The sequence below is a fragment of the Oikopleura dioica genome, chromosome 1 (genome assembly GCF_907165135.1).
Source record: "Oikopleura dioica chromosome 1, OKI2018_I68_1.0, whole genome shotgun sequence".
Classification (NCBI taxonomy): domain Eukaryota; kingdom Metazoa; phylum Chordata; class Appendicularia; order Copelata; family Oikopleuridae; genus Oikopleura; species Oikopleura dioica.
In genome coordinates this window covers 4856837-4877083 of record NC_137291.1, presented here as the reverse complement: position 1 = coordinate 4877083, position 20247 = coordinate 4856837, and the positions used below count along the sequence as shown (strand labels likewise).

Sequence of the window (20247 nt, the reverse complement as noted above, 5' to 3'; positions counted from 1 at the left end):
CTGAAGATCCAAGGGCAATGGCATTTTCGAGTTCAATTGATGAAATTTGCTTCGATACCCTTAATCTACGAACTCTTTCCTAGCAAAAATTTCGCGTCAACTTTCATATAAACGCCTTTTCCATCGGGTAATCGCTCTATCTCTTGAATGTCCTCAATCCCAAGTTCAGCATTTTCCAGAAATTGAAATTTTTCAATCGCTTCGAATTCTTCTACCACCTTTTAATACATATTTTTTGACTGTTAAAAAAATAGAAAAACTCGCCTCCATGCAAATAAAAACAGCTTTCAATCGAGTTCGAGATTGCCATAAATTCCCACCTGTTGAAAAAGTGGTGTGCTTCGAACGATTAAGAAACCATTTCAAGAATAGAAACTTGTTCAAAAATTGAATAATCTTCCTTTTTAGGGATTCCCCTTAATTCTCTCCCAAAAAAATCGATCGAAAAATCAATGCCAAGAAAGTCTTCCTTTGATAGAAGAAGGTCGCTTTCGAATTCTCGCAAATTCGTATCATCTTGCCAGCCGTTCACCCAAATGATGTCCATCGTTATTTTATGAAGATTTTTAACGAAATCGAGATTATTTGATGACGGGCGAAATAGCTTTGAACCTTCTTTCGAGCATTGCTCCGCAGCGTCCCTAAGTTTTTGAGCAAATAAGGGTGTCAACAACGATCTGGGCGAAATCGCTGTTGACACCTTTAAGGGTTCGATAATTGAAAAATCGGGCATTTTTAGAGGGAGGTGTCTGGAACCGAAAAAAAATTTTGACAAATTTAGCGTGGAAATTTTCAACCAATCAGAAGCCTTGATCAGGCAAACTGGCCAATCAGCAGCCGAGTAGCCGCCCACGCAAAATTTGTCGTATTTTTTTGTCGGTTCTAGACGCCATCCCATTTTTAACTCACTTTATTCGTCTTGGTTTGCGATTTTGAATAAGTTTTTCTTTCTCTTCGGTCCATTGTCCCGCCAGTTCTTCAAAGGCCTCTAAGTTGCATGGTGACGAATTAAAGCAATAAGCTGGAATGTCACTGTACAGAACATATTTCGTCCAGCAATGAGTCATTTCAATGAAATCTCTATTGAGATAAGTCTTCAGCGCAAAATCCAAATCATCGTGCGCGCAAAGAAATGTCGCTTCAGTCCGATTGTCGCAGACGTTCAACTTGAGTGCGGAAGCGTGGAGAGTAAGTTCACGAGCCAAGCAAAGACCGAAATCAATCATTGGAGGTTCATGCCTTATTGGAGCTTCGGCAAAGCCGTCAGACACTAATCCGGCGCCCCAATAGAGTTTTGGTACTCGTTTATTGCTTTTTAAATTTCATGAATTTGTTGGTATAAAAAATTTATATAACAAAGAGGTGAAAATTTCTTGAGGCGATCCAATTCCAAGCTTCGTCTCTTATGATCCCTATTTCAAAAACTGTTAAAACAATCGCTGTTAAAAGGCGTTTACCTGTATGATAACTTGCTACAAGCTGAAGACCATTGTTGTCTTTAAAGATTGCTTGAGCTTCGTTTTCGTCCATTGGGTCCGGAAGAACAAGCCCATTCTTATCATTTCAGTTCCTCAATATTCTTACCCGCTCTTTTTACCTGTTTACAAATATGATTTGCGGTTGTATGATCCTCAATCGGTCCATAATAGGGCGATCCGTAGAGCTCAAGTCGTCGATATTCCGTGTCAACTGTTCGATATGGGGTTGAAAAATTCACCGCGAAAATCGGGAAAATAAAGAAAACAAAAAGTCTCATCTTCAAGCTCTTGTTAAGAAGATTCTTCTTTTTATAAGAAAAATTTACCGCTCTATGAGCTGCGACATATGTTTTCTTCCTTGTTTTCAACGCTTCAGTTATATGGACATCTTTGGCTTTTTTGATGAGTCATCAGTGATGACATAAAAAATTATTCAAAAGTTAAAAGTGAAAATTAAGATTTGGGTTTTCTAATGACAAATAAGGGTCTGCTTTCCTTATCATTTTTTTACTGATAAGGGAGAGAACCTGCGTTTCTAAGATACTGTCTTTTGGAATTTCAAGGCAAATTCTGTAATAATAATTCTCTCCATGATTCACCATAACGCTAAGAGATCCTTAAAAATCTCAAAATTACCCCACATTGCGGATACCCTTAATCCCCCTCTTCTCATATTCGAGAATCTCTCTCTTACTCACCCCGTCATTTTGAGATTTGAGAAAGTAAGTGATCGAAACTTGAGTTCTTGAAAACCAGAATTTTTGGATTTCTAAAGTTTTGTTTTATTTACAGTAAGATTTTTTCTTTTTAAAATTCTCTTCATCTGAGTCTTCTTTAACAGACAACTCGGGTCGGCGTCTTCTGTACAATTTGAAAGGCGGGTTGATTCGTGAGGTGTAGCTAAACCAATTTCGTTTTATTTTTGCGGAACGGATAAAATTACGCCGCAAATTTGAAAAATTGAAGAGCACACCGAGTTTATATGTTTTTGCAAGAATTTTCGATGGAACCCGGTGGTTATTGTTCCAACTCACGTTTTGGCTACTTGTTTAAATATTTTCGAGTGGCTGGTACTTGGATTTTTTCAAGAGAAATTTCAAAAAAGAAAAATTGAAATTTTAACTTATTGTTGCGACACCCTTAAAAAGAGGACTTGAGTACCCTTAACCGACTTTTGAGTTTTCTAACAATCATTTTCTTACAAAATTGTCAAAAATCTTAAGGGCGTGTCTCCAAAATCACTGTTCAAAAAGTTATCTCCACTAGACGGAGGGGGTCCTTAAGGGGGTGGTGTCACGAATCGACAAAAAATTACGACAAATTTTGCGTAGGCGGCTATTTGGCTGCTGATAAGCCGGTTAGCCGAATCCACGCTTCTGATTGGTTGAAAATTTAAATGCAAAATCTGTCGAATTTTGTTGTCGGTTCCTGACACCCCCCCCTTAAAAATCGATCGGACATATTGAAATGTTGTCTTTTTACTCGAAAACAATAAAGAATCTGCTGACAAGTCACAAACTTACCTGGTTGTTATATTTACAAAAACTGGCTTCTTGAATTCGCATCATCTCTTCTTTCGAAAATCGGCAAATACTTGGACCTCCCTGGCCAAGCGTTATATGCCGTCGCCGTGTGCCTAGCTAATTCTCCTAAAGTATTATTCATACCTACGATTTCCTCAAGATTGTGATTCCGGCGGTATTTTTTGTGATAAATATGCACTTTTCCAGGGCTAATATTTTTATTTTCTCAAGAAAAATTTTCAATTTTTTCATTTTCAACTTGAAAATTTCAAGTGAAAATTTTGAATAAAAAATAAACAATTCTAGCGGAAAAATAACATGGATTTCATGATATAATTCCGAAAGAGATTATTTTTTATTTGATCAAGTCTTTTTTCAAATTTCTGGGCACAAGATAAGCAGCTTAGAATGGTTCAATCAATCATGTTGCATATTTTGCCATCATGTTTTTTAGTTTTGAGATTAAACACTCGATTAGGCTCTCAAGTACCGAATTCGGATGATAACACAAGTTTGGGATAAAAATAGGGGGCAGGTTTAGAATAGCTTCTGCTTCCGTAATTATCCAATTGAAGAAACGGAAGTTGAAAAAGTAGAAAAATTAACCCGTTCCTGCGTAATTGTCATTTTCTCGCCAGGGGTAGTGGTTATCGAAGAACAGTTCCTAAAAAGAGTTGAAATTGGCGTTGCATAATATTTGGGAACGGAAATTTATGGTTTAAAAATATTTTGAGAGGAGAAAATTTAAGAAAAACTTGAAAAATAAGCCTCAAACAAATCTAAAATCTGAAAAAAAAATTGCGTCAAAATTTTTGACTCGAAAAAACACGAAAATCGGCCGAGAACCATCTTTTATCGGACTAAATCGATTCATGGAAGTGCATTTTTTTATATCCAATAAGATCGCTGTATTTGGCCTTACAGCCAATCAAAACCCTGATCCATAGAATCACTTCCATAAATTTGTTGAGTCCGAAAAAGGCTTGTTTTAGACGGATTTTCGAGTTTTTTCGAGTCAAAAATTTCGACGCAAAATTTAATTTATATTTTTTTTGCAGCTTTTAGGTGACTTTGGGGCAAAATTTCCCTATTTCTAATAAATTTCGAAAATTGTCTATTCTCAACGAAATTCTTCGTTTTCCCTAAATGTCAAAGCAATTCTGAAGAAAAGCTGTTTACTAGAAATCGGAAAGCCAAACATGTGCCCTCAACAAACTACATTTTCGAGAGCGCTTCGGCTCGAAATCAAATTTCTGTATTCAAAATATCACAAGAGGGGATGAGTTTGAAAAACAGCTTTTTTCGATTCGATTTGCTCCTCCGTTCAAAGAAATCAAATTATCGACGATTTTTTTCTTACCTCCCACTGGTCCCAGCTGGGAAGAAACGTCTTTGGCTCCACGTGCAGCAGGTTTGGATACTTTTCCCAGAGAAAATATGGTTTTCGGCAGGAGTTCCATGCCCACCTATGATCCTGAAAAGAAATATTAGATTTTTGTTGTGGCAAAGAATTTCAAAAAAAAGCAAGAAATCTTCATTTTTTTCATGAAATAAAATGAGCCAATCAAAAGCTTTTATTCGGCCTACCGGCCAATCAATGGCCAGTTTTTTTTTCGGGAAAATTTCTCGCGAACGTAAAATCGCAGCTTAACTTTTTCCCGAAAAAAAATCATAATAATGTTTGAAATTTTCGAAATCGGTTTTTTTCAAAATCGAATGTCTCATGAATATTAAATTATATCTCTTTTATTTAGATCGATGACCTCATCAATGAATGAATCATGATAAATGATAGACTTTAAATCGCCCAAGTACCTCAAAGTCGTTGTATCCAAGAAACAACCATTTCTTCAAAAACGGTGCGTTTGGTTCTGAAACGATGACTCCATTCATCAGGGTTCCCTTCTTTTCGTACGGCAAAGTGCAGGACAGCTTACGAAGAGGGTCTTTTTTGGTTCTTTACCTGCTCCTTTCAACCTTTATTTTTCAGTCTTTCAGAACCAAACCCATAGAACGAGTGACGATTTGAGTATCATCCAAATAAATTCCACCATATCTAAAAAATTTCTTTGAACAAAAAAATCAAGAAAGTCTAAAGCAAAATCTTTACTGGGTTTGCCCCCCGCGCGCGCAATCTCCCCCCAGAGTTGGCCTCTTTGCGCAAGTGTGCCTTTATCTGCGGCTTAGGCGGGGTCCAGGCGACGATAAGTTCACTTTTTCCAAAAACCACACGACCAGTTTTCTCGGCACTGGAGAGATACAAAGATTCCCAGCACGTTTATTTTTTCATTTTTATTCGTGAATAACCAAAGATTATTTTTCAGAGACGAAGGAGGTTAAAATCAGTTAAATTTGGCATGAATATCGCATTTTTTCAGGGTCGCCGACAAAAAATTTTTAAAAATTTCGCGTGGGCGGCTTCTCGGCTGCTGATTGGCCGATAAGCCTAATTAAGGCTTCTGATTGGTTGAAAATTTCCTCGAAAATTTGTCGAAATTTTTTTGTCGGTTCCAGACATCTTCTCATTTTTTCGAGCCGAAAATTGAAAATTTTAGCTCTTCGTAGAAAACCTGAGTCAGGATTCAAAAAATTCCTTTATCAAATTTTTTTTTGAATCCTGACTCAGGTCCTGGCACAGGACGCTTCGGAACAAGGAAGATATTGACGCGTATAGGTTAATGCTGATGTCAAGCCCCCGACTGGACAAAATGCGCAAACAGGTTAATCCTGATAAGTTCTTCTTACATCGACAGGTTAAGTTGTCAATCTCTTTTTTCGCTTGATATTTCAAAAATTATTTGATGAGAGAGAATTTTAGTTTTTTTGAGAGTCATTTTTAGAACAAGAATTTTGAGAACTGATTTTGTTAATGGAAATAATTGCGTTTCCAATCGCGCTGCTTAGTCCTCAATGGAATGTTAATGATTCGTTTTCGCGGTTTTGAGTTACGTGAAAACCTTCAAAGTTGCAAAACTTGATTTCACCAATTCGATTGACAGTTTTTTTGTCTTTTAACTTTATTGTTTTTTAAAGAAAAAAAAATAGAAGGTCCTTAGCGAGGTGGAAAGCCTTAATTAGTGTCTCGATAAAATGAACGATTTTTGGTCGAGTATTGCACCGAAGAATCTCCGGAGCATAACACGTCGTAAGAATAATTGAAACAAACTGGCTTTGCTTCGGAATGCTATCAATTATGGCTCAGGTGAGGGAAACCCCCCAGCAGGATATTCAGCAAAGTGACATCTTACGTATTCTTTTCTTCGAAAAAAAACAATTTTAAACGAAAAAATTTGAGTCAAAAACATTTTTTTTTCTAAAATATTTTTCAAGAGACTTTCTCGTAGTGACACCCTTATTTTTTTTGTAAAAATTAATCTTTATTTGAGTTTTTGCACTAAACGAAAAATAAGGGTATCACTTTAAGTTTACAAGAAATTTTTGATAAAAAGAAATCTGATTTTTTCGAAGTGACACCCTTATTTTATCAAAAAAAAACTCAAGAAAAATTTGATATTTTTGACTTAACAAAAAATAAGGGCATCACTTTCTTAATCTTACAACGAAAATTTGATGAAAAATGCGATTATCGATGCGTGTCTCCTTAAAACCGAAGGTTGAAACCGGACAAATCCACGTTTAAACTTTTTAAGCCAATGTATCCTCATTTGTTTGTACAGCAAACCTCCTGGCTTAGCGCTCACGAAATGTAGTTTCTTCGAAAACGCGTCTTAAAAGCCACTTGATTGAACAAATATATTCGAGGGTCCAGCTCAATCATCGCCCCCGCTACTTGAATTTTCGACGACTAAGAAGGATCCGACTTCTACGACTTCTTACATTTCTTACGTGTAACGCTAAGGGGAAAATTCTTGCCCGTGAATATCACATGACGATTAATGAATAAAAAAGCTTAGCTAAAAACTGATTTTTTTATGCTAAAAATAATAAGAAAAAAAAAATAATTATTAAAAGTAACAAAAAAAAATCTCAAATATGACTCATATTATATGACTCATATAATATGATTCATATTATATGACTGATATTATATGACTCATATGAAATGACGAATATGTATGAGTAAAAATAATCCATCTTAGTCATTTAGAATAAGTCATTCTTGAACTATGTGATTCAAGGTAAACGAAGAGAATCCCGGTATTATGAAGTCGTTTATCAAATGCTGAAATAATAAGTATGATCTTCCTCATTCCATCTGACATTTACTTGAACCTCAGCCTCGGTAGACTCCAGTCGGTATTCAAAAGAGAAGTCTTCTGAAAATGGAGAACAATCAGAATTCTAGCATAAAAATGGAGGAGCTTCCTGGCGAACAACCTGGTAATTATTTTACCCTGACCATCCTAGTGAAAAATTTAAGTGATCAAGAAGGAGCCAGAACCGATTGTCTTCGATCACGATCCGGTAAAATGCGTCTGCCCTAATTGCGGATACGAAGGCTTTACCGATAGGAGAAGGGAACCGGGCTCAACGACACGCTTTCTGTCAGTGATTCTGTTCACTGTTGGCTGCTTGACATTCTGTATGGGCCCTTGCTGCGCTCTGATCCCATACTACAATGGTGGCTGCCAAGACACACACCATACTTGCCCAATTTGCAACGAAAATATCGCCATCAAAAAATTTTCATTGAAATTTCCAAATAAATAAAATTTCGACTCAAAATTTAAAAATGATTGCCTTTCTTCCTCCTTCGGAAACACTCACTTTGAAAACGAGCCATTTTTCTGGAGAGAGAAGCTAGAATTGATGAGCGAATGCGTTCGAGAAGATCGATGATTAAAAGATCTTGTTTCTCTATTTTTGATTGAACAGGCGCGGTTTCGTGATTCTTTAGACGGGCAAGAGATTTTCTTTCCTCTTTATCTTGAGCCTTTTTCCTGCCCAAGATTTTCCCGTAATTACTCAATTCTAGAGCCTTGGCACCGCAACCTGTATAGAAAACCTGAGTCAGGATTTGTCAAATCTACGATTATTTTTATTTTCTATTAATTAATTATCAAATATTTTTCAATATATTATTTATTAAATTAGTTTTTATACTTAATTTTTAAAATAATTATTAATTAAAAATTTTTAATAAATTATTTACAATTAAATTAAAAATAAAAAGATTTTTCAAACCCTGACTCAGGTTTTCTACACAGGTTTTCGAGCCAAATTTCTAGAGCGAAGATTGAACTTTATGCAATAATTTCTCCAATAATTGACCCGAAAATAATCAAATAATTGACCATCACGTTTTTGAAAAGTAACGCATTCGGAATCAATTCTATTGTAGAAATAGATGCAGCTATTGTGCCATAATTATTTTGGAGTCATTAACTCGTCGACGGGTTTATGCAAGTTTTGTGACAAATTAATGAACAATTAACGAAAATAAGTTTTTCCTCCAAACAAGCTCGATAATTGCTCAACAAGAAAAAAATAGCGGTTCGTTCGAAAATTGAAAATTCGAGCCGAAAATTGGATTTTTCTTCTTGAAAGAAACCAATTTTTGTAAACAACCGTTCACCGCCAAAAATCAACAAAGTGACTCTCATCCGAAAGTGAGTCGATTTGGCAAATTTAAACTGCTTTTCTCACGGTGTCATTCTACTGAATGATAAAACTGAATCTGTCCTTAAATGTTCCGTAAAAAATCGATTCAAGTCGCGTTGGCTGAATCCGGTTTTAGAAAGTTGAGTTGTTAGATTTTCGAGGAACGGTATAAAAGGCGAGATTTTCGAGCGGATAAAAAATGAGCCACGCGTAATTCTGGACCAAGCTAGTTTTGTAATAAGTCTTTTTTTTTCAGAAAAAAATTTTAGCATAAATTAAGCGTTCTGGAATGTTAATGCTTAGGTGACGATTCAACACGACATGATCACCTTGTACGGCCATCCGCGCATCTTCGGGAATGCTTCTAAATATTGATACCCACTTCCCCTGAATCCCGATAAGCACCTACCGAGCAGATGCTCTCCCGTAAACATACATAATGTTCCATTTTCAAAAAATACAATCTTTGCCCTATCTACCTTATCATCACTAATCGACCCTTTTTCTTTTATCGATCAGATAAAAATCGATCCTTATCACTCAGGTGGCGCTATAAAGGACCATAAAAAAGGGGAATCTAAAGTGGCAAATTACCATTTTAATAAAAAAATTATTTTTAAAATGAACCATTTCTAATCGGTAAAATTGGATACCGCGGCAGTATGGAAAAAATTTCTGATTAAAAATACGAAAAACTGAATTTAAAACTTAACTTATTTGAGTCAAAAATTATAAAATGCATCGTTATCCTCAAAATCATCAGATTCATTATGTTCCTTTTTTTCAAAAACCCCATATTTTTTTAAATAGATTTAAATAAAATTTTATAAAATAAACTGTGTCTTACCTCATAAGAAGCTCGATTCTAGCAACATCAGCTTGGTGCTCAAGTCGCTCTACCGGTCGATTGAAAATCTGCAGTTTCTGGCTAATCAAATATTCACTCCAATTGGAAAATTTTCAATTTACTCGCTCGAGAAAACAAGCAGCAATTTTAGCAAATTTGAAAGCTTATTTTACGTGAGAAGTAGATTAGCCGTTCCTGAGTAGGCGCTTCCTTGGGCACAATTCGGAAGTTTTCATGTTCCTGTTTTTTGGTTAGAGCTTTTGTTTTGGCGATAAGGGGATGAAGGGCTTTAGCGGGGAAGAAATTTGTATTGAAGGAAAATTTAATCTTCCTTAGAAAAAAAAACCGAAGTCTGCTCAGGATTTTTACGCAGGTTTTTACTCAGGGTTATTTACTCAGGTTTTTTTTACTCAGTGTTTCTACTCAGGTTTTTACTCAGGTTTTCCTCTCAGGCTTTCAACTCAGGTTTTCTAGTCAGGTTTTTTTACTCAGGTTTTTACTCAGGGTTTTTTACTCAGGTTTTTTTTACTCAGTGTTTCTACTCAGGTTTTTTACTCAGGTTTTGTACTCAGGTTTTCAACTCAGGATTTCAACTCAGGTTTTTAACTCAGGTTTTTACTCAGATTTTTTACCACGGTTTTTTCTCAGGTTTTCTACTCAAGTTTTCAACTATGGTTTTCTACTCAGGTTTTTTACTCAGTTTTCAATCCACCCCTCTTTCTTAGCGATTCATTCTTAGAAATTGATAAGGGCGTACCTTACGTAAAACGTGGCTTGTTTAAGAGCCGTCGATGTATATTTTAAACAGTTTGTTTATCATGTTTTTTCGAGAGTGATTAGAAAACGACCACGAGAAAGATTATCGCTGCTCTCCTCGAGTGTACCCTTATTAGAAATTCTAGAATTCTTCATTTAGAAAAAGCTTCAACCTTTTTCCTTCAAATGTGAGAAGAGTTCGTTTTCTTCGGGCGGCTCGCAATCGGTGTGAAAGAAGACCTTGCACGCGTTTTGGACGGAAAGCGACGAGAGGACGGAAAGGTAGTGGTAGGGCAGAAAGTCGCGTTTGCATCCGAACCAGATGTAGTGGACGATGTTCGGCACCCGGAGCGAGTCGTTTGATAGGGCGATGCATTCGCTAACTTCTTCTTCCAACGAGACGTCTTTCGCCATTCGGTCGCTAAGGGACAGCCCCAGCTTCGAGGAAACGCTTTGACCGGCCAACAGAGTCAGCCATTTTCCTATTTTCATGCCTAAACAAAAAAGTTAAAAAATAAGAAATTTCAAATTTCCTGAAAAGATGAAATCATGGGGCAAAGTCCACTGAGTAAAAATTGAAACTTTGCCGCAACAATTTTCCGTGTTCAATTTTCGCAATATGCGGTGCAAATAATGCAGATGTGGTTCTCGAGAAAATGTTGAAAATTCTTGCTTTGAATTTTCCACGTACTTGGGTAAAACATTTTTTTTTCCGCAATTTTCAAGGAGAAACCTGTGTTTTTATTTGACTTTTTATATACGATATTTTTTATTCGTAGAAAATATTCTTTTCATCATATTTTTTTATAAAAAATTATAGAGCCTGCGAATAATTTTAATGTTAACATCTTCTCGAGCCCAAGAAACCGAAATTCGTGGCCAAAAATTCGGTTAATTTTGAGTAGAACTTGTTAAATGAAAAATTTTCTCACAGATCAAATTGACAAGTTTTAACTAAAGTGGCAAACTCATTGCTTCAAGAAAAGCGCCAATCAAAAGAGCATTATGTGTCAAAGAGCTGCCAGAAAAAGTTAAATCACGGACAGAGTAGCTGCCCTAATAGCGCGCAATTATTTTGGGCTTTGTTCTAAAAAATCTGAAAATAAATGCGAAAAGACACGTGTTTTCAAAATACAAGAATGCTTCAAAATTTGCAGGTGAAAAAAATAAACTCAACAGTTTTTAAAAGACATTTCAAGGGAAGGATTATTTCAGCGAGAATTTGCGTTCTAAAATTAAGGGTATCGCTTCAATAAATAAGAGCAGCCTCTATTTTACGTTAAGATTTATTTTTATAAGCAAATTAAAATTTTAGATATAAAAAAATTATTTATTTCTGAAAAAAAATATCATTATTTTCCATAAGATTCTTAAATATTTTATTTTTAGTTATTAATTTTTTTTCATCATAATATAATCTTCCTTTGGCAAAATAAACAAGAAAAGAATCTTTTCTTAGAAACCCCCTAAATCAAAACACCGCCCCTTAGTTTATTTTCTCCTTTCAAATTTTTATCACTCGAGAATTTCTTGTGTATACATCTTCAACGGGGAGAGAGACACGTTCTAACTGCGCGAAGGCGACCGCGCGCAGCCGCCGCTGTTCAATTTATTCGCAGCTGCCGTGCGCTCTGGAATTCGACAATTAACTCCGATCAAAATAGTGTTGAAAATATGGGAGGATGTTTACGCAACGAAGATTCAACGAAATATTTTGCAAAAGCAATCGAAAATTTCGACTCGAAATCGAAAAGCCGCTTGCGGCTTCGGATTTGAAATGATAGCCGCGACTTGCGCGGCTTTTTATTTATTTTTTTGGCTCAAAGCCGCAAGCGGCTTCTCGATTTTTGGCTCAAATGACTAAAAAAAAGTAAAAATTACGTCAAATCCTCAATTTGATTTATCAAAAAAAATGGTCGAAAAACTCGATTTTAGAATGAGCGCGATTATGATCCGGCCTTTTGCCTCAAAGTCACTTCGTGGCTTAGCGCGTCGATTCTAGCGGTGGCAATTAGTCGTCCGGCCTTTTTGTGAGTTTTTGGATTTTTCCGACCGCTGTAACGTATTATCGCTACATATCTACTGGAATACAACAAACAAGGGACACGTGAGCTTTTTGTTTTCTTTTTCAAATCTTTCGGAATCAACTGAAATTTGGTTTATTTTTTGCCTATTTTGCGAATTTCTGATGAAAAAAGATGACCGGTCCGGGACTAAATCTTGCTCATTTTTGAGCGAGAAATGAGCGGTTTTATGAAAAGAATCGGAGTTTTTTGCTGAAAAACTAAAAATTGTTCAATTTCCAGGGAAAATCTTCCTAATTGACCTATTTATACCTTCTTTTGTCTATATATTCTTCAAAAAAGCAGTTCTCTTGAATTAATGAAATGAAAAAATCTCAATCTTTCCTATTAATTCATTGACATTTCTTACTTACCACTTGTTTTTCAGTCGCCAACTTAATTATCTCTTCTCTCTTCGCAGTTTTTGCTGATTTTGATATCTCTCTTTTTTCTTGAGCTCTTTTTTCTTATGTGTTGTTTTGTATTTTATTTATTTCTTATTTAAAAAATGGTTTGGATTTCTTGAAAAAGCGTCGATACGCGCGGGAAGCGCGCATATTGCGCGTTTCTTTTTTCCCACGAGCGGCGCTGTTTCTGGGGCGCAAGAGAGGAGAACATGAGCGATCTCGAGGGGGTTGTTTTTGTATTTTGATCAGAAGCAGGTGAATACAGACGAATTTTTCAATACTAAAAAATAATTTCTGAAAGATTTCTGTTGATTTTGTGATGAAAAAATTTAGCAAAATATTGTCAAGTAATTTTTTTTATGCATTGACGCGCTTTTTTTAAGGTTGGGCAAGTTATTTCACCCACTTCTTGATCTTAAACCCTGGAACACCATACATATTTGGAATCAGCAGGAAATTTTAAGAACTTTGACCGTTTTAGTTTCCAAAATTTCCACTTCCGGTCCGATTCTAGAGCCGGAAGTTGACAAAATTTTTGAGTTTGGCCAACTTGTGACCTATCAAATTGATTCTCAGAAGATTTCCTATCATCTGAGAGAAGAATCAATGCCGACCGCGGTCAAATCAACCGCTAAAAACTGAAAGAAAAATCAGAAATTTATGCCTTTTTTCCTAGTTTTGCCGGTCGGTTTGACTGCGGTTGGGACGGTTTTTTTAAATGATTTTAAGATGAGTTTACTCAAAATTTTCTGAGCATCAATTTGATAGGTCATAAGTTGGCCAAACTCAAAAATTTTGTCAACTTCCGGCTCTAGAATCGGACCGGAAGTGGAAATTTTGGAAACTAAAACGGTCAAAGTTCTTAAAATTTCCTGCTGATTCCAAATATGTATGGTGTTCCAGGGTTTAAAATCAAAAAGTGGGTGAAATAACTTGCCCAACCTTAAAAAAAGCGCGTCATTCAAGTAAGCATAAGGAGGCGTTAGATCATGCTTGAAAAGATTATCCAACAGAAAATTTAAAAAAAAAATTATAAAAAAGGTTATTATAAAGGAAGATTATGGTTTCTCTAAAAACATTTATAAGCCTGTTACTACCCTAAGCCTTCTTTTATTTCGAGTCCAAAAAGCAGATTTCAGAAAAATACGTGTAGAAAGGTCGTCCCCTTATTCATCTTTATTTGTGCGAGGGTTCAGCTAAGCAGCTTAAAAATTCGCCAGCTTCGATCTGTCTCAACTTGCCGCAATTTTTGCGTAATGCGTTGGCTATTCTTGTGAGAAGTCAACCTCTTCCGGCAACAATCGTCTCCACTATTTCCTGTAGAAGCAGTGATTACCCCTCCATGTGAACGAAATTAAAAGTACTTTACGTATCGTTTCGCGAAACTGGAGAAATTCGATTCAGAGATAAGAATAACTACAGAGCTTCAGTCATTCTTCTTATCACTCTTCAATTACAAAGTGAGTAGCGGCTGATAACATGTTGTGAGAAAAAATAAGGGAAACATTCTTACATAAGAAAATCGTAATCATTTTCTTATTAATAATTATTTCTAAATCTATTAAGGGGAAAGAGTCTTGAACCGACAAAATAATTTCGTCAAATTTTGGGTGGAAATCATCGACCAATCAGAAGCCTGGATTCCGCGATTCGGCCAATCAGCAGCCGAGCAGCCGCTCACGCAAAATTTCTCGAAATTTTTTTGTCGGTTCAAGTCACCATCCCCGATTAAGGCTCTCACAATGATAAAATTAATTTTCAAAAATCAATGTTGTAGTTTTTTTTGAAAAAAAAAACTGAAAATTGAACCAATAAAAATATTGAATGTGAAGGCGATTTTGATCAAAAAGATTCACCTTTAACTTTTTTGCACAAAAGTTATCTAGAACGAGGCTCAGGTGTCGTCACGTGTGGAGCGTGTCATTATTTCACGCAAGAAGTCCAAACTGCACTCGAGTTGAATCAACCACGATTTGTATTTAGAAAATCCCTTCTATTCCATGGATTACCAGTGCGCCTAATTCTGAACGAGTGACACAGCCTGGATTAACAAAAATGGCTTCGATTTCGACCCACGTTTATATCACCGAATGCGTAAAAATCAAAATCCGAGAAGCGGAAAATCGGATCCAGCTCCAAGAAATCAGGTTTTGCTGGATTTGTTTTTGACGTTTTTAGGTCATTACCACGAATACGAAGATACAACGCTTTAAAATTATTAACCCTTTGGATTTTTCAGGGGAAGCATCTTAAGGGTGTCAACAGCATGCTGGGCTAAAAAGACCAATTTTTGATCTGACGGGGTTTTGATGGGCTTATACGCCGTTGACACCCTTAAAAACTCACCTTCCGAAAAATCCTGGAAAAAATATATATTTATTTATGGTTTCTTTCACATTGAAAACGCTCTGATTTCGCATCAGTCAATCTTCTTTGGAAGCAATTAAATTTCTTGTTTCCGTTGCTCCATCAAAATTGCCCTCAACTTTTTTCAGAGTTTGACAAGCTTTCAATAATTGCTGCCTTCGAATTTGAGTTCGTTGATCGATGAATTGATCCGTGTATTTTTGGTCTAAAGACCGTTCTTCTACTTTTTTGTGGTTCGCTTTTTGTGAAATTAATTGTAAACATTGATGAACATCAAATGTTCGAGATGGTCGTTGACAAGGCCCGAGAAAATCGTTCTTAGAAATTAAGACTTTTATTTTTGCGATATTTTTTGGTATTTTTTTCATTTGACTTTTGAAAAAGGAATTTTGGGGATTTCGCGGTCATTTGATTTCTCTAGAAGCGTTTTCTTGGATCACGTGCGCGAGTTTTCTTTTCGGTTTTGCTGATCTGATTATGTGAGCCGCAGCGGGCAGATTTAGGAGCTGGATATAGCGCTGGGCGTTTCCTTATCACCCTTCGACAGATGCTGAGATGCATTGATTCTTCCGCTGGGGAATTGATAACGAGCGAAGCAGCGAGGGATTCGTAAGCTTATAGAGCGAATTTCCGCTTTAAAATCACGTTCGAAAACGCTCAAGAAAAGTGTTTCTCCCTTCTGCTTCCTGCTTCTTATCTCGAGAGCCTGAAAGTGCGCTCATGCCGGATCAACTTCGAATGTTTTCAACACCTCTTTGAGTTTTGACTTCTCTCTCAAAATAACTAAACAACCAGCGACAAACTATCAAAGCATTCCTAAAAATATTGAAATTGCTTTATGCAAATGATCAAATAATCCAGGCTTAGTTTTGAAAGCCCAAAATTAGGGACGCCCTGAAAAAATCGAAAAATGTCGCCGAATGTCGCTAAATATCGCCGAATAACGCCAAATGTCGCTGATGTCGCCAAATGTTGCCGAATGTCGCTGAATATCGCCGAATGTCGCCAAATGTCGCTTAATGTCGCCATAAGTTGCCAAATGTCGCTTAATATCACCGTATGTCGCCGAATGTCGCATAATGTCGCCAAATGTTGCTAAATGTTGCCCGATATTGCCGAATGTCAAGAAAATTGAAATAAGAATGAATTTCAAACCCGTCTTCATTGTGAGGTAAAAATGGTGATGAACAAGTTTGTTTCATTATATTGTATTTTCTCAAATAAGAGGATCCAAAAAGAAAATTTGAATTAAAAATTCTCTCTTGTGATGTAAGACAAGGAAATAAGGCGGTTTGATGTAACCGCAAAATTTTACATAAAAATTAATGTGTTTAATTAACAAGCCCGCACGATTCAAGCCGTAACCAGGAATTTCGATTACACGTTTGTGAAAGGCCACCAGTATTACGTCAAAAAGCAGATATGATCAAACGATAAGGAAATCCGTATTTTGTGCTTGCCTAAGAACCAACCGTTTTCTTTTTACAGTTTTTTTCTTTTCAAAGAAAAAATGAGATAAAAGACAAATGCGATGGTTGCGTCATTATCTCGACTCTCCCCAGGTTTGTTCAATTTATCGTCATGGTGTTGTCAAAACATGTTCTAAAATCGAAAGAAGCTCAAAAAATCAAAATCGCTGTTTCAACCAGAAGGTGGTTTTTATACGATATGTTTTACTACTTGCGGTTTCGCGAATCGGAGAAAATGGTAGTTGACGACTTGTACAAATAGTAAAAATTGAATCGAAAAAAATGATAAGAAAAATCGGAATTTTGATTTTTGGAAAAAAATAATTTGAAAAACTAGAAGTGTAGTCAAAAAAGGTATTTTTGATAGTCGGATAAGTGAACGGTTCTAAGTTATCGCTCCTCAAAAGCATGTTTTTGGCTCTCGGATTATGCACATTTTCTATCCTGCTTCTCGTTTCCGGGATTTCGATAGATGCCCATAGATACTCATCGATAGAAAAGTGACATTTGGTGAATTCTCACAGAAAAAGACATTTTTTTTAGATTGTGGGCAAAGAGTTTCTTTCGCATTCCATATTGCCTTATTATTCCCATTCCGGGTACATGTATTCAAATATGCGACAGTTTACAGTCAGGACATATTGACAGTGGTCCAAATCATTCATTAAAATGTACGCTTCAATATACCTGTATATAAGAGCTTCAGTGCACTTTCTGGGAAATTCTAAGAGAGAATGAAGCTGAGGGTGATAGCAGTACTTTTTCAGAGTTTTGGAGATGGAATGATGTTTCCTACTGGACGAATGTTTCAAAGAGTAAGTCATTTTTATATTGAAACGGTAATTATCGGTAAAATAAGGGGAGGGAGCACGAATCGACAAATCTTGACCGATAATTTTTTGTCGCGAAACAATAATAAAGCTGCAATTCGCTGCTGATTGGCTACCTCCCGGCCGGTATCCTGGATTCCGGACCTTTGATTGGTCAAAAATTTTGAAAAAAATTTTGAAAAAAAGTTTTTCCGAAAATTACTAATTTCAATCGTCGAAATACGGAGTTATTTGCAAATTTAGCTTTTCGTTTTTTTTTTGATTTTCTTTATTTAGATGCAAGAATCGAATCTTCATGAAATACAAGAAATGCTTGAGAATCTGCCGCACTGGAAAGCCAGCAGCAATCAAGGCCACTTTCAAGTAACAACTCGAACACTGAAATGAAAAGGAAAACACTTCTGGATTTCCTGTTCAACAAGCGAATTATTAATAAACTTGTTCTTGGCCCCCCACAAAATCATTTATCTTTAATTAAAAGCACTAGTAGATGAAAGAACTGGAGTATAAAGAGAGCTCGAATCAGGGTGACAGTAAGAAACTTGACATAAAAAAAAGATATGAATTTTTTTCTTTTATCATTTTTCGCTAGTTTCGTCGACTCCTTGGGTTTCGGAACGATGTTTCAAGAGGTAAAATTAACCATCATGATTGCTTTTGAATCCATTCTTAGATGGGAGACCAGGACATGCTGGATTATTTAAATAATCTCCAACATAATGATGATGGAGAATCAGCAGACTGGAGAAGTTTACGAAAATGACGACAATGAAATAATATCTTGAGATTTTTAATAAATCATAAGAAAATTTTACTTGACTCTTTTAACCTTGATTCAGACTCTCCACCCTTAATAAAAGAACGCTCAAAAGAAGCCTCATTCAAGGACAAGACATTTTTCATGTAACAATTCGAACTCCGCAAAAAAAGACAAACAGCAAGTTTATTTTCCTGATCAACAAACAAATTATTCATGAGCTTGTTCTTGGCCTCTTCTGACTTGCTTTATTTTTAATTCCAATCATCGAAAAACGCACGAAAGTAAATAATCCTCGAGTATAAAAAGAGTCGACCAAAAACAAAAAGTTAAAATAAAAAATCAACAATGAAATTTTTTTACCTATCAATTTGCGCATTTTCTGTTTACTCCTTGGGTTTTGGATCGATGTTTCAAAGGGTAAATCAAGAAATTTTTAAAAATTTTTAAGCCGTTTTTTAGATGCAAGAACAAGAAGTGCTGAATTATTTCAATCAGCTGACTGGGAACAAACTTGGTGAAATCAACGAAAACGATGAGCATCCAATGCTTGTTACGGATTTCTGAATAAAAAAAAAGCTAAAAAAATTGTTTTTTTTTTATGATTTTCGTTTTTTTTTATGAGTGAAAAATATGAGTGGATAAATGCGGTGATTTCATGAAATTGGTCTTTTTAAAAATTTATTTTGAAAGCCGTTTATCAACTTAAAATTCGCGCGCTTATCCTTGGAGAGTAAAATACAGGTGCCGGTGCTCGGTGGTGGAAGTACTCTAATCGCCTTGATTTGAGTGCTTGAAAAACAACTTCGAATGATCCTCACTGACAGCTCCGCGTCATCCCCAGCGCCATGTCTGACACAACCGCGGGACGAGAAACTCAGATTATAGCTTCCACCGCTTCGGGAAAGTTTGACGTTGGTTTTCGAGGGTGACTGTATGGCGCAGTAAAGAGACGGTGTAGATATTCGGCATGGAGTCTGGAACCGACAAAAAAATTTTGACAAATTTTGCGTGGGCGGCTGATTGGCCGGTTTGCCAAATCCAAGCTTCTGATTGGTTGAAAACTTCCACGCGAAATTTGTCGAAATTTTTTGTCGGTTCCAGACACCTTCCAAGATATTCTAGTGATCTACTGTTATGTTACATAACTTATGTACCGTTTTTAAGACCAAAAGACCGGCTTGGCTTGTCAACCTAAAATATGATAACCTGCCTCAGGCTAACAGAGCTTGACTCAGGTTTAATACACTGGTTGCCGAGCCCAGGGGTTGAGAGAGGCGTAACCCTAACCCTTTCCAGGTTAGGGTAAGGCGCACCCTTTCTGAAGAAACACATTCATCTTTGAAATAGTAGGAAAATGAATGGTCTCTGGGAAACAAGAGAATTTATCAAATATATTTTATTGCTATCTTGAGTGTCTTTATGGCGCTATAAATTATAGCCTATAATGAAAAGGGAAAACGGATGATAACCAATAGAAACGTTTTTAAGAGCGCTGCTCATTCATAGGCGCGGTCATGAATCAAGAATTTTAAGCTTGTTCTTTCCCTTTTTGAAATAAGTTCGAGAGTCCATCGCGCCCGTCTCAAAAGGGAAAAAATGAGCTTTTTTTACCCAAATCCGCGGGAAAAACTAACTACAGGTTCTAACAACCAAAAAACATGACAAGAGAGGAGTATATTTTCAGCGAGAATCATGCAACTGAATGTCATCAACACAACCGCTTCGGCAAGACAAGCTCAGGATCCGAACTGTCGTCCGAAAATCAATGAATCCGATGATCGTTTTCCGGCTCGACCAAAAGTTCACGACTTGATGGGTTTTCTTCTTGATTACGCGAAAACAATAACAGATCAAGCGAATAATATGAAAATAATTGGTAAGCTCATTAAACAAGATTTGTTTTATGAAGACAGCGAGGAGAAGAAGATGCAAAAACACATCATCCAGGTGAGTCTCATTCTATTTTGTCATACGCTATCTAGATATAGAACATGTTTGATGGAATGAGATACTCAGCTCCTCTTCTCAAAAATTTGACTGCGATCAAAATGCACGATGTCGACTCAAATGCGATTCTTTTCTAAAGAAAATTTCTTTCAGACTTTCTCAGAGATTAAAATTTCTGAAATTCAAGATTCTTGAATCATGAGTTTTCACGATATTTTCAATCATGAGTTTCCTCGAT

The 20247-nt window shown here is 36.2% G+C and overlaps 1 protein-coding gene across 1 annotated transcript; it reads right to left on the bottom strand.

The window, feature by feature from the left end:
- Positions 1-3602: 3602 nt before the first annotated feature.
- On the bottom strand, positions 3603-12742 carry LOC145711717 (uncharacterized). The gene is made up of 8 exons (XM_081789408.1): positions 12604-12742; positions 10340-10660; positions 9584-9620; positions 9411-9491; positions 5008-5057; positions 4817-4947; positions 4362-4475; positions 3603-3665 (listed from the first exon to the last, which is right to left on the bottom strand). Exons 2-8 carry the CDS (start codon positions 10656-10658, stop codon positions 3603-3605), a joined length of 795 nt encoding a protein of 264 aa, XP_081645534.1. The 5' UTR covers positions 10659-10660; positions 12604-12742.
- Positions 12743-20247: the final 7505 nt, after the last annotated feature.